Consider the following 13219-nt stretch of genomic DNA (forward strand, 5'->3'; position numbering starts at 1 on the left):
TGTGAGAATATGGAATAAGCTGTCAGATGGAGTAGTTGAGGCAGAGGAAGTAACAACATTTAAAAGACACTTAATGGGGATATGGAAATGGGCCAAGCTTAGATGGACATCTTGGTAGACATGTACAATTTGGCCTGAAGGCCCTGCTTCTGTGTTCTATAACTAAGATAAAACCAGGGGAGAATTCTACAACAGAAAGTTACAAAAGTTGGCACTAGGGCAGAATTTAGGTGCGTGTTCCGGCAGACTACAAGAAGGGGAGAAACAACAGAGTAGTTCATCTAATGGCCTCAATCTCAGTGAGAAAGTCATTTTTGAAATCTTGCACTGAGAAATGAGGGCATAGGACATGGTGACCAGAGATACAAGATGGTTTGCAATAGAGAAGTCTAGAATATCTTTGTAACCCAGAATGACGAGAATAGTGAGGAGCTTTCTCATAAGAGATATAGACTAGATAATACTTCATGAAGTCTTGCTAGGTCTGCTGGTGAATAAGTAAGCCAATTATGAGCTATCTACTACACTTTGCAGTTATCTGCCATGTCCAGATGAAGGATCTTGACCTGAAATATTTACTGTTCATTTTCCTATACAGATACTGTTTGATCTGCTGAATTCCTCCAGCAATTTGGTTTTTTCCAGCTATCATATCCACTAGCTTTTGACCCTTGGATAAGACAAAGGTGATGAAAGCATAGGTAAGGAAAGAGGCTTATTGATCCTCGGGTATCAAACTTGGAGATAAGGGTGTAGTGATAGCTACATATTGGTAGCTATTGATCCGTCATGATTAATAGAATGCCAAAAGGCAGGTCAGTAGAGATTTTTGATGTAAATTCATTGAAAAATGGGTTCAAAATTAAGTGTGAGTGGGAGGCTGATGTAGTGGAAAGAAAGAAAAGAATAATGCAGACAAAATGCTCGAGGGAATTCAGCAAGTCGGCAGCACCTATGAAGAGGAATAAAAAGTTGACATTTCAGGCCAAGTCCCTTCATCAGCACTGGAAAGGAAGTGGGACAAAGTTAGAATAACAAGGTGAGAGGAGGGGAAGGAAGGAAGGAAGGAATACAAGCTAGAAGGTGATAGGTGAAGGCAGGTGAGGGGGGTGATGGTGGGTGGGTGGGGAGGGGGAGAGTGAAGTGAGAAATTGGGAGGTGATAGGCAGAACAGGTAAATGGCTGAGGAAGGAGGAGTTTGATAGGAGAGAAGAGTGGACCATGGGAGAAATGAATTAGGAGGCAATGTGAGAGAGTACAATTGAGCAGCTGACCAGTTAAAATCAGATTAAACTTCTTTGTCTGTCCCTTAACAACTACGTTACTTCTCCCAATCAAAGATATCCTCTTTGTTCCATCCACTGTCCTTCCCATCTTCTCTACTACCTGAGCAAACTTGTTAGTCACTTAGTTCTGATGATGGGTCCCAGAACTAATGTTAACTACTTCTCTTTCTAAAGGTGCTACTGACCTGCTGTTTTTTTAAACTCAACACTCTGCAGAGTTTTCTTTAATTTTCATATATCAGATCTGGTCTCATGAAAAGCCTTGTTACATTGAGGTGTTAAGTCAATTCAAGTTGTAGGCACTTAACACACTACATAGATAGAGGGCTTGAAAATAAAAACACCTGGATGAAGTTTTATACAGTCATTTTACCTTATCACTATGCTTCTCAGTTGACCCATTGAACACTGAAAATTGACCAACTTGGTACTTACTCGAAGAGTTCAATTGTGGGGAGGATGAAATAGGGATGTGCAGCTCCGATTGCCTATTTTGGGTGCTGATGCTTTCACTTGAATCGTGTCCTTCTGTCTGACCTGCTGGAGATGAGGCAATTTCTGCCAGCACTTCCAAGTCCTTCAAGATCACCTGGAATCACACACCAAAGTTCAAGATAAACTTATTATCAAAGTACGTATACCGTATACAACTGTAAGATTTCCTGTAGGCACCCGCAGAAAAGCAAAGAAATACAATAGAATCCATGAAAAACCAAAGACCGACAAACATCCAACGTGAAAAAGACAATCATGCAAATAATAAATAAACTATTGTTCTTTCAACACCCAAGAAAAAACAGTGAAATACACTACTGTTTAGAGCAGTGAGCACGTGTCCTTAATACACTTCCTTACAGGGAGTGAGAGAAAGAGAAAAGAAACTACAGTGGTGCGAGAAAGTTTGTGAACCCTGTAAGATCCCATGCCTCGATCAAAACAACTTTTAGAGGACCTTAGAAGAAGAATTGTAGAGATGCATGACACTGGAAAAGACTACAAAAGCAATTCTAAAGACCTAAGTGGTCTTAAGTTCACAATAAGAGAAATTGTCTACAAATAGAGAACACTCAGTACTGTTGCTACTGTCCCCAGGAGTGGGCATCCTGCAAAAGTTACACCAAAATGCAATGATGAAGGAGGTGAAAAAGAACCCAAGGGTAACAGCAAAAGACCTGCTGAAATCTCTAGAACTTGCCAAACATGGTAGGACACCACAGAGGAAAACACTGCTCATTGATGCATGTCTCAAATTTGCAGAAGATCGCCTGGATGTTCTACAACACTTTAGAGAAATGTTCTGTGGACAGATGAGACAAAAGTTGAACTTTTTGGCAGAAATGTACATTACTACGTTTGGATGAAAAAAGGCACAGGACACCAACCCCAAAATCCATCCTAACTGTGAAGCATGGTGAAAAGAGCATCATAGTTTGGGGCTGCTTTGCTGCCTCAGAGCTTGGGCAGCTCGTAATCGCTGAGGGAACAATGAATTCAAAATAGTTCAAGACATTTTGTAGGAGACTGTCAGGGTAGCAGTCCGTCACGTGAAGCTTGATAGAAGTTGAATAATGCAACAAGACAATGATCCGAAAGACAACAGTAAATCAATAGAATGGTTTAAAAAGAGGAACATTCGTGTTTTGGAATGGCCAAGTCAAAGTCCTGACCTCAATCCTATAGAAATGTTGTGGAAGGACCTGAGACAAGCAGTTCATGCAAGGAAGCCCACCAACATCCCAGAGTTGAAACAGTTTCGTAAGGAAGAATGGCCAAAAATTCCTCCAAGCCGATGTGCTGGACTGATTACTGGAAAAGTTTGGTTGCAGTTATTGCTGTACAAGAGGGTCACACTAGTTACTGAAAGCAAAGGTTCACATACTTGTTCCAAAAAATGCATGTAATTTTGGATCATTTTCTCAATAAATAAATGAACAAGTATAAAGTTTTTATGGTATTTATTTAATTGGGTTCCCCTTTATCTAGTTTTAGGACTATCTAGATTTGATCACATTTTAGGTCATATTTATGCAGAAATAGAGAAATTTTATAGGGTTCACAAACTTTCTGGCACTACTGTAAGTATTACAGATGTACAAGGGAATCACGGCTAAGAAGTGGTCACACCAAGTACAAATCGATTGAACCAACGTAGATTTATAAAGCAATATATGGATATTCAGAGTTCTGGATTGACTGTTTTCACACTCCTTTGTTCTCCTTCTTCCTTTGAAAACAATGCACATGGGAGGTGTATTTTGATATGCCAGATTGCGAAGTGAGCAAAGAATAGATCTATGCCATTTGTTCAGTGTTAATGTTTTTGAGAGGGGTGAAACAGAGGTGGGAGGGGAGGATACTTGAAAAGTAATAGAACCAGAAATTCTAGCAGTTTTCTCCTTTTACTTAAGTACATAAGTCACCAAATGTTTTGGACTATGACCTCATACACCAAACATCAACACGAAAAATGTTTGGTATCAAGACACCAAATATTTTGCAGGCCAAAATGACAACAGGCTTATAAAACAAGCTGATGGCACAGCTGCTAAATTTGTCATTGACAGAAAGATATTCAGGAAATTAAGTCGTGTAAAGGCACAAAGAGGATATAAAGGCATAGAGGAAGATTGTAAATAAGCAAATTGAGAATAATGTTGGGAAAATTATAATAATGTATTATCTATGTGGGAAGTGACTGCAGAGCTGTGATACAGGTGGAAATAGGTATCTAAAGGATTAGCATACATGTGCAGCAAGTAATTGGGAAAACCAACAGAACATTATTGTTTATTGCTTAGAAAAGTGAGTAAAATAGAGGGAAGTTAAGCATCAGCTATAAACTCTGCTGGTATGAGAATTTTTCCTCTGACTTCAAAGGCAAACTGACACCACCCTTCCTCACACATAGGGTGGGCCAGGACAAGCTAACAACTTTCCCCACCCCTGGGAAGCACTGCACCTACTCTTCCCTCAGAGCATGCTGATAAAAATATCTATTACTCTTCTTCCATCCATTTGTGTGGATCTCGGCCTTCTCCCACCTACTGAGCATCAGTCTACTTTACTTTTCACCAAAATCAAAGTTCAAAAGTTCAAACTTCAAAGGCAATTTATTATCAAAGTACATATACAACCCTGAGATTCATTTTTTTGTGGGCATATACAGCAAGTCCAAGAAACACAACAGAAACAATAAAAGACTACACCGAACACGATAAACAAACAACTAATGTGCAAAAGACAGCAATTCGTGCAAATACAACGGAGAGAAAAAAAGTAATAAATAAACAAACAATATTGAGAACATGAGATGAAGAGTCCTTGAAAGTGAACCCATAGGTTTGTGGAACAGTTCAGTGATGGGGTGAGTAAAGTTGAGTGAAGGCATCTCCTTTGATTTAAGAGCCTGATGATTGAGGGGTAATAACTGTTCCTGAATCTGGGGGTATGAGTTCTGAGGCTCCTGGATCTACTTCCTCATGGCTACAGCGGGAAGAGCACATGTCCTGGGTGGTGGGAGCCTTGGTGATGGATGCTGCTTTCCTGTGGCAATGCTCCATGGAGATATGCTCAATTGTGGGAGGGCTTTACCCATGATGGACTGGGCTCTATCCACTACTTTATACAGATTTTCCTTACAAGGGGATTGGTGCTTCTATTCCAGGCCGCGATGCAAACAGTCAATATACTATCACAAATCCATAGAAATTTGCCAAAGTTGAAGTCATGCTGAATCTTCGCAAACTTTTAAGGAAGTAAAGATGCTCTCATGCTTTCTTCGTAACTGCACTTACACGCAGAGCCCAGGACAGATCCTCTGAAGTGATAACACTGAAGAATTTCAAGTTGCTGACCCTCCACCTCAGATCCCCTGATAACGACTGGCTCACGGACCTCCAGTTTCCTCCTTGATTAATGTGCAGATACTGTTCTGTGCTTGATATTAAATTGAATCAATAAAACTGAATTGTCATTACAGTATAGATCCACTGTAAAGAAACACCAGGTCTAGGGAACATAAAATATGAAGAATAATTTACATCAGATTTTCAAAAGCTAGCTTGGTTCAATCGAATAGTGCTCTCACGGGGTGGAAAATACTTTAAAACCTTATGCTAGAGCAAAGGAATAAACATTTCAACCACATTCATCTGTGATCCCAAGGCAGAACTAACCAGCAATTCCTGACACTTTTGCCGCTATAACACAACATCACAACTTATAATATTTATATTCAGGTGGACTAAATTTAACTCTGGAAGAAGCAAACCATAATCTTTGAATACCAACTAAAATGCTCTCCAGAACTGCACACCACTGCATATTGTATGGATGGAGCCAAATCTAAATACTTCCACAATAGTTCCATTTCTCATGATTATCCAAAGATCATGCAATTTATTAAGCTCTCTCTTAAAAATTCTCATGCTAAGATTTCAGCTCATTGCCTCTGGGATATTAGACCACTACCATTCTGCCAGAATAATCTCACTTGATCTTCAAAGCATTTCATTACAGTGCAGCTATATTGGAGGTCTGCTCTTTGGATAACAAAGATCTCTCCTTTCCCGAGCCCTTTTTCCCAGATTTAGATTCATTTATTCAGTTACATGTATCTGGAAACTTACAGTGAAATGCATTAACGACCAACACATCCAAGGAAGTGTTGAGGAAAGTTGCAAGTGTCACCATACATTCCATTACCAATATAGCATGCCTACAGTGCTCAGCAGACTAACACAAAGCACAACAGGGAAAAAAAAACAGCAGAACAAGACCCTTCCCTCACTCCTGTCCACACACCCACACAGACAGTTCTCCAACCCAAGGACAGGTCTCCAGGCTTCAGCCATCAATCTCGACTTCCAGAATTCCAATTGGCTTTGACCTTTGATCTTCAGCATTGATCAGAAGACTAGCTGATGGTGTTCCAGGTCTTGAACTCTGGTCTCTCCGATTTGTGTACCTAGGGGTTCACTGCCCCTCATGTCCACTGTTCACATGAACATCCAAACCTAGTGGGCCACCAGTGCTTGTCCCTGTTGGTCTTCGACAACAGCGCTTGCCAGCCTGACATGCACAGATGTCCTCCTTCACACATCGATGTGGCTGGCCTTCAAGTGTGCAGTGGAGGCCTAGATCCCGATGTGACGTTGAACTCTTAACCTAACCCCTAACTCCCTTTTTGTCCCCACAACCACCCCTATGAACTTAAAAAAAACACAACAGAATCTGGGGCAAGACCTCAATGGAGACCACAGCTTGGCACTACCTTGACTGGAACTTTGAGTTTATTTTGAGGTCTAAATATCACAGATAAAGTTTGAATTTAGTGCCTGTACCCATTGCCCTTCAACTGAATGGCAGGTTAGGCCATTTCCTCCCCTGAAAGACTTTGCTAAGTGGCATGGACAGTTTTGGTGCTGTTGCTTTTGCTAAAGAATAGCATTATTTTAAGTTTATTGATAAAGATTATGAATTGAATTTAAATTTCACAATGCCTTATGGGAGTAGAACCTGGGTCTCTGGACTGTGTATCCAGGCTTTTGACTAATCACAGGACAATTTACAATGACCAATTAAACAAATAAACAGTATGTCTTTAGACTGTGGGAGGAAACTGGACCAGCCGATGGAAACCCATGTGGTCACAGGGAGAATGGACAAACTCCTTACAGATACCACTGGAATTGAACTCCAATGCACTGAGCTGTAGAAGCATCACACTAATGGCTAGCCTACTGTGGTATCCCATGATGGTTTAAGTTTCAAGTTTAGAAAATATAATGCTCCGTAGTTACACATTACTGTCCTGATTGACTGCCAATACTCACCCAGGGGCATGGATAAAAAGGTTACAGATGCCCAAGTGACTTCCAAAACAAAATAAACAGTTATGGTGACTGTAGAGCAGAATAATAGAAACATATATGCTGCCTGATTTGCTGAGTTCCTTGAGCATTTTGTCTGGATTATCTGAGCATCTGCAGAATCTTGTTACAGTGACTGTCCCTTGAAACACTTCTAACTGCAAGCTAAATAATCTGCTCACCTTTATCATCAAATGTAAACCAGGAGGGCAACTAAAGAGTAATTTAACAACTATTGCATCACCCAGCCGTCAGCATTGTTGTAGCGACACTGATGTGGGTCCCCTTAATGCTAGTTAGGAAAATCATACAGTTAGGAACTTCATTTGCAAGTTTCATAAAACAGCATTGTCAGGATTACCATGCAACTCCACACCAAACTTCACATTGTCCACTTGTGCATTCCAAGCTTTAGCAAATATCAGGACTTAATCCATCAGACAATAGACAATAGGTGCAGGAGTAGGACATTCGGCCCTTCGAGCCAGCACCGCCATTCACTGTGATCATGGCTGATCATCCACAATCAGTATCCAGTTCCTGCCTTATCCCCATAACCTTTGATTCCGCTATCTTTAAGAGCTCTATCCATCTCTTTCTTGAAAGCATCCAGAGATTTGGCTTCCACAGCCTTCTGGGGCAGAGCGTTCCATATATCCACCACTCTCTGGGTGAAAAAGTTTTTCCTCAACTCCGTTCTAAATGGCCTACCCCTAATTCAGGTGTGACCTCAGAAGCCAGTACCTTAAATGACACTTCACAATACAAGTACTATACACCCAGCTACTGAATAAATGGATATTGCAACAACTGGAGGGAGTCAGGGAGCAGAGTGCAGCAGGGAGTCAGAGTACCCACACAGGCTGTTGAGGAACAATGTCAGTAGGTGGCATATTCCTTGTGTTCGGCCATTGAGACCAGCCAGTGTACAGTTACATATTCTTCACAGGTCGTATAAGGCTGCATTAGAGGTTGCAGGAAGGTAGCTGTTATACATTGTAACTTCAAAACATTAAATTAATTCAAAGGAAGATAGAGGAGTCCGAAATGTGAGTCAACTTCCAGTTTACATCAAATGAACTGCATGCTTATCCTGCGATATCCATGTGGATTCCAGCCATACACCGTGAGTTGATGCAAGTGTCCACCCATTATATTTGGGAATCTAAATACAATGACTCTGAGCCAATGTTAACAAGCAGCCCAATCTGTAGTGGCAATTACTTAACTTTTACATTTAGGTTTTGATTAAGAGCACTCAGTAATTTAACTGCTTTTGTTTTAAATCATATCAACATTGAATGCATCACTTGTTTAACTAATGTTACTTAACATTTGGGACATTAAGAAGGATTCACAATTAAGTTGCAAATAGGACCAGTGAAGTCCTCGGCCAGCTTGGCAAGTTGATGAAGAATGCATGTGATTTAAGTCTTCTGTGTGTTTGGGTTCACTGGCTCGCATCTTCAACCACATCTCTGACCCTCACCACCCCAGACTCACTTTTCCCTCTAACTGCCGCCATCCGCAGTCCTTTCAATGCCACCTCAGCCTATCAAGGACAACCAAAATCCTTACTATAGAATGGATTGAAAAGGATGCCAATCAGAGTGCTAGCTGTGATTGTAACACAGCTATTTACAGTCAGGTTTTAAATTCAAAGTGCATACAATACAGGACAGGCTACAGAGGAATAGCTCTTCGAGCGTTCACTTTATGAAACCTCACTGCTACGAAAGACCTACATTAGTTATCTGTTTTCGCTAACAGGTGTTTTCACTGTTACGAAAAAAGGCAGCATGCGATAAAAGGCGGCGCGCGCCTCGAGCAGCCGCTCTCCCCCGGATTCGGAACTGCATTCTAGCCGGCATTGCTTAAACACGTGCCTGTGAGCAGCCGTTTGCAAGATGAGTTCTAAGGTATCAGAAAAGCCTAAAGGAGCTACTAAGGGAGTTACACTTAGCGTAAAACTAGACATAATTACAGATTTCTCCCGCCATCCGAAGATAGAGCGTTCCTATGAAACGGTTCGTAAGCCGGAATGTCATAAAGCGAAGAAGTAATTACCATTTATTTATATGGGAAAATTTTGTGAGCGTTCGCAGACCCAAAAATAACCTACCAAATCATGCCAAATAACACATAAAACCCAAAATAACTGTAACATATAGTAAAAGCAGGAATGATATGATAAATACACAGCCTATATAAAGTACAAATACTTTTCCACAATCATTGCCTGCACTGTTCTGCGTAGTGAAACTCTCACACAAGCGCCGTCAGCAAAAACACAGTGCAAGCACTCTCCAGTAACGTTTAAGCTACGAAGCTGCCAAATCATACCAAATAACACGTAAAAATACACAACCCATATAAAGTAGAAATAATGCATGTACAGTGTAGTATCGCTTACGGGTATCGGGCAGACAGCGCAGAGCACACAGATATTGGTGTGTTAGGCTCAGTCGTTGGAGGTTGGGGTGGTGCAGTGGCCCCCACACTCCAGGCAGTGAACCGATACCAATCCGCGAAGTATGCAGGGGTCCAGCGGTAGCCGGAATGCACCCATCAAATCTTTAAGGAAAAAGCTGAAATAAACATGCTAATTAATTAGGTGCCGCCCAGCACGTAACTGTCGGCCCAGATCAGACGCGACGCAATCAGCAATCGTCTCTGATCTGGGCCGACATTTACATGCCAGGCGGCACCTAATTAATTAGCATGTTTATTTCGGCTTTTTTCTTAAAGATGTGCTGTGTGCCTCCCGGCTACCACTGCATTTTCTGCGAATTGGTATCTGTGCGGGGCCCGGGGGTTGGGGTGGTGGGACACTGGGGTGTCATCTCATCGTCATCTGTTTCCATTCGGGCAGGCAGGTCATCTTCTTCTATCTCTGCCTGCCTCGATGTTGAAGGTCGGGTTCGTCGTCTGCTGTGGCTGATGTGGAAGGCTTGCTTGACTGCTTAGCCTCGCGCATTTTTAGATCATACAGTTCTTTGTAAGGACTCAAACCATCTTGCAAATATGCCCTAAACCGACGTACCCTTTCAAAATTAAAGTCGTACTTTATCATTACTCATTCGGTTTCGATTGTTATCCTTTCCTCTTCCAATTGCATCAGCTCTTCATCTATCAGTTCTTGGTCATGGGATGCCAAAACCTCTTCAACATCATCTTCGTCAACTTCCACAAGCCAAACTCACTTTGTCCTTACTTCGTTCACCACGATCGAAACGCTTAATTATGTCTAGTTTTACGCTAAGTGTAACACCTTTACAAGTTCTTTTAGGCTTTTCCGATACCTTAGAACTCATCTTGCTAACGGCTGCTCACAGGCACGTGTTTAAGCAATGCCGGCAAGAATGCCGTTCCAAATCCGGGGGTGAGCAGCTGCTCGGGGCACACGCTGCTTTTTTTTTTCATGCGCTGCCTTTTATCGCGCGCTGCTTTTTTTCGTAACAGTGAAAACACCTATTAGCAAAAACAGGGAACTAATGTCGGTCTTTCGTAACAGTGAGGTTTCGTAAAGCGAACGTTCGAAAAGCGGGGGACACCTGTAAGTGTTTTGATCGTGGTGAACGAAGTAAGGATAAAGTGAGTTTGGCTTGTGGAAGCTGACAAAGATGATGTTGAAGAGGTTTTGGCATCCCATGACCAAGAACTGATAGATGAAGAGCTGATGCAATTGGAAGAGGAAAGAATAACAATCGTAAGCGAATGCAGTAGCGAACTGATAGAAAGTGAAGTTGTCCAGGAACTGAATGTGAAGCAACTGAGTGAGATTTTCGCTGCAATGATAAAGTATGACTTTAATTTTGAAAGAGTACGTCGGTTTAGGGCATATTTGCAAGATGGTTTGAGTACTTACAAAGAACTGTATGATAGAAAAATGCACGAGGCTCAGCAGTCAAGCATACTGTCGTTTTTCAAGCCTTCCACATCAGCCACAGCAGACGACCAACCTCGACCTTCCACATCGAGGCAGGCAGATACAGGAGAAGATGAGCTGCCTGCCCTTATGGAAACAGACGACGATGAGATGACACCCCAGTGTCCCACCACCCCAACCCCCGGGCCCTGGACAGATACTGATTCGTGGAGAACGCAGCGGTAGCCAGGAGGCACACAGCACATCTTTAAGAAAAAAGCCAAAATAAACAAGCTAATTAATTAGGTACCGCCTGGCACGTAATTGTCGGCCCAGATCAGGGGCGATTGCCGATTGCGTCGCCTCTGATCTGGGCCTACATTTACGTGCCGGGCGGCACTTAATTAATTAGCTTATTTATTTCGGCTTTTTTCTTAGAGATGTGCTGTGTGCCTCCCGGCTACCACTGCACCATTGCATTCTTCACGGATCGGTATCGGTCAGCGGCCCAGAGGGTGGGGACCACTGCACCACCCCAACCTCCGACGACTCAGCCTAACACACCATCATCAGTGTGATTGGCGCTGATTTCCCGATTCTGGTAAGTGATACTACACTGTACATACATTATTTCTACTTTATATAGGCTGTGTATTTTTACGTGTTATTTGGTATGATTTAGCAGCTTCAAGCTTAAAGGTTACTGGAGAGTGCTTGCACCGTGCTTTTGCCGACGGTGCTTGCGTGAGATTTTCTGCCAAGAGCGCTTGCGTGAGATTTTCGCTACGGAGTACAGTGCAGGCAATGATTGTGGAGAAGTATTTCTACTTCATATAGGGTGTGTATTTATCATATCATTCCTGCTTTTACTATATGTTACTGTTATTTTAGGTTTTATGTGTTATTTTTGGGGTCTGCGAACGCTCACAAATTTTTGTCATATAAATAAATGGTAATTGCTTCTTCGCTTTATGACATTCCGGCTTACGAACTATTTCATAGGAACGCTCTACCTTCGGATGGTGGAGGAAACCTGTAGTAGAAAATAACAAGCGAATAAAGGCTGAATAAAGCCTTGAAACACATGCGTGATTTAAAAACTTCAACAAACTGTCCAAACACTAGATATACGGTCAGGGGAGGCAATGGGCCAGGTTTCCATTGGATGCTTCAAGTACCCACCCATTTTAGGCTAAGCATAAATACAGGCAATGACCAGGAGACACAAGAGACCAGAGTCTGAAGAAACAATCTGATGGAGGAACTCAGCGGGTCAAGCAGCACCTCTGGAGAAGGGCAAGGAATTGTTGATACATTGGGTCAAAACCTCGAACCACACCTGACATAGAGTTTCAATCTGAAACATGACAACCTTTCCCCCCTCAGGCAATGACCAACTGGCCCAATCAACCTGCTATATCCTGATGTGGTACAATCTTTATACAGCATTACTTTCAACAGATCAATGCCATCCAAAGCCAATGACATCTGATCTCTGGTGATAAATTCAAGGCTCTGTATCGTGACGGCAACCATCCTTAGCCAGGATGCAGGTGATTGTGCAATTTCCCTATCAATCACAATTGAATGTCTGATTTACATGTGGAAAATGGACAAGTTGCATGATGAAACTGTCCTCAAGCAATTGCATTCTGTTGTGTTAAGGGGCAACTTTCCCACAGAGAGGGTGGTGAATATATGGAATTAGCTGCCAGAGGAAGTGTTAGAGGTTGGGACAACATAGAACATAGAATAGTACAGCACAGCACAGACCCTTCAGCCCACAATGTTGTGCTGACCCTTAAACCCTGCCCCCCCATATAACCCCCCACCTTAAATTCCTCCATATACCTGTCTAGAAGTCTCTTAAATTTCACTAGTGTATCTGCCTCCACCACTGACTCAGGCAGTGCATTCCACACACCAGCCACTCTCTGAGTAAAAAATCTTCCTCTAATATCCCCCTTACCTTAAAGCCATGTCCTCTTGTATTGAGCAGTGGTGCCCTGGGGAAGAGGCGCTGGCTGTCCACTCTATCTATTCCTCTTAATATCTTGTATACCTTTATCATGTCTCCTCTCATCCTCCTTCTCTCCAGAGAGTAAAGCCCTAGCTCCCTTAACCTTTGATCATAATGCATACTCTCTAAACCAGGCAGCATCCTGGTCAATCTCCTCTGTACCTTTTCCAATGCT

At 42.2% G+C, this 13219-nt stretch overlaps 1 protein-coding gene across 4 annotated transcripts in view; it reads right to left on the bottom strand.

Annotated features, from left to right (window-relative positions):
• Positions 1–13219, bottom strand: part of vac14 (vac14 homolog (S. cerevisiae)) — a 468264-nt gene that overhangs the window by 291443 nt on the left and 163602 nt on the right. For all 4 annotated transcript variants that reach the window (XM_072279307.1, XM_072279308.1, XM_072279306.1 and 1 more), the window contains one exon: positions 1722–1875. In XM_072279307.1, coding sequence (XP_072135408.1) covers positions 1722–1875 — 154 coding nt within the window. The remainder of the gene's footprint in view (positions 1–1721; positions 1876–13219) is intronic.

Source organism: Mobula birostris, chromosome 15 (assembly GCF_030028105.1).
Source record: "Mobula birostris isolate sMobBir1 chromosome 15, sMobBir1.hap1, whole genome shotgun sequence".
Classification (NCBI taxonomy): domain Eukaryota; kingdom Metazoa; phylum Chordata; class Chondrichthyes; order Myliobatiformes; family Myliobatidae; genus Mobula; species Mobula birostris.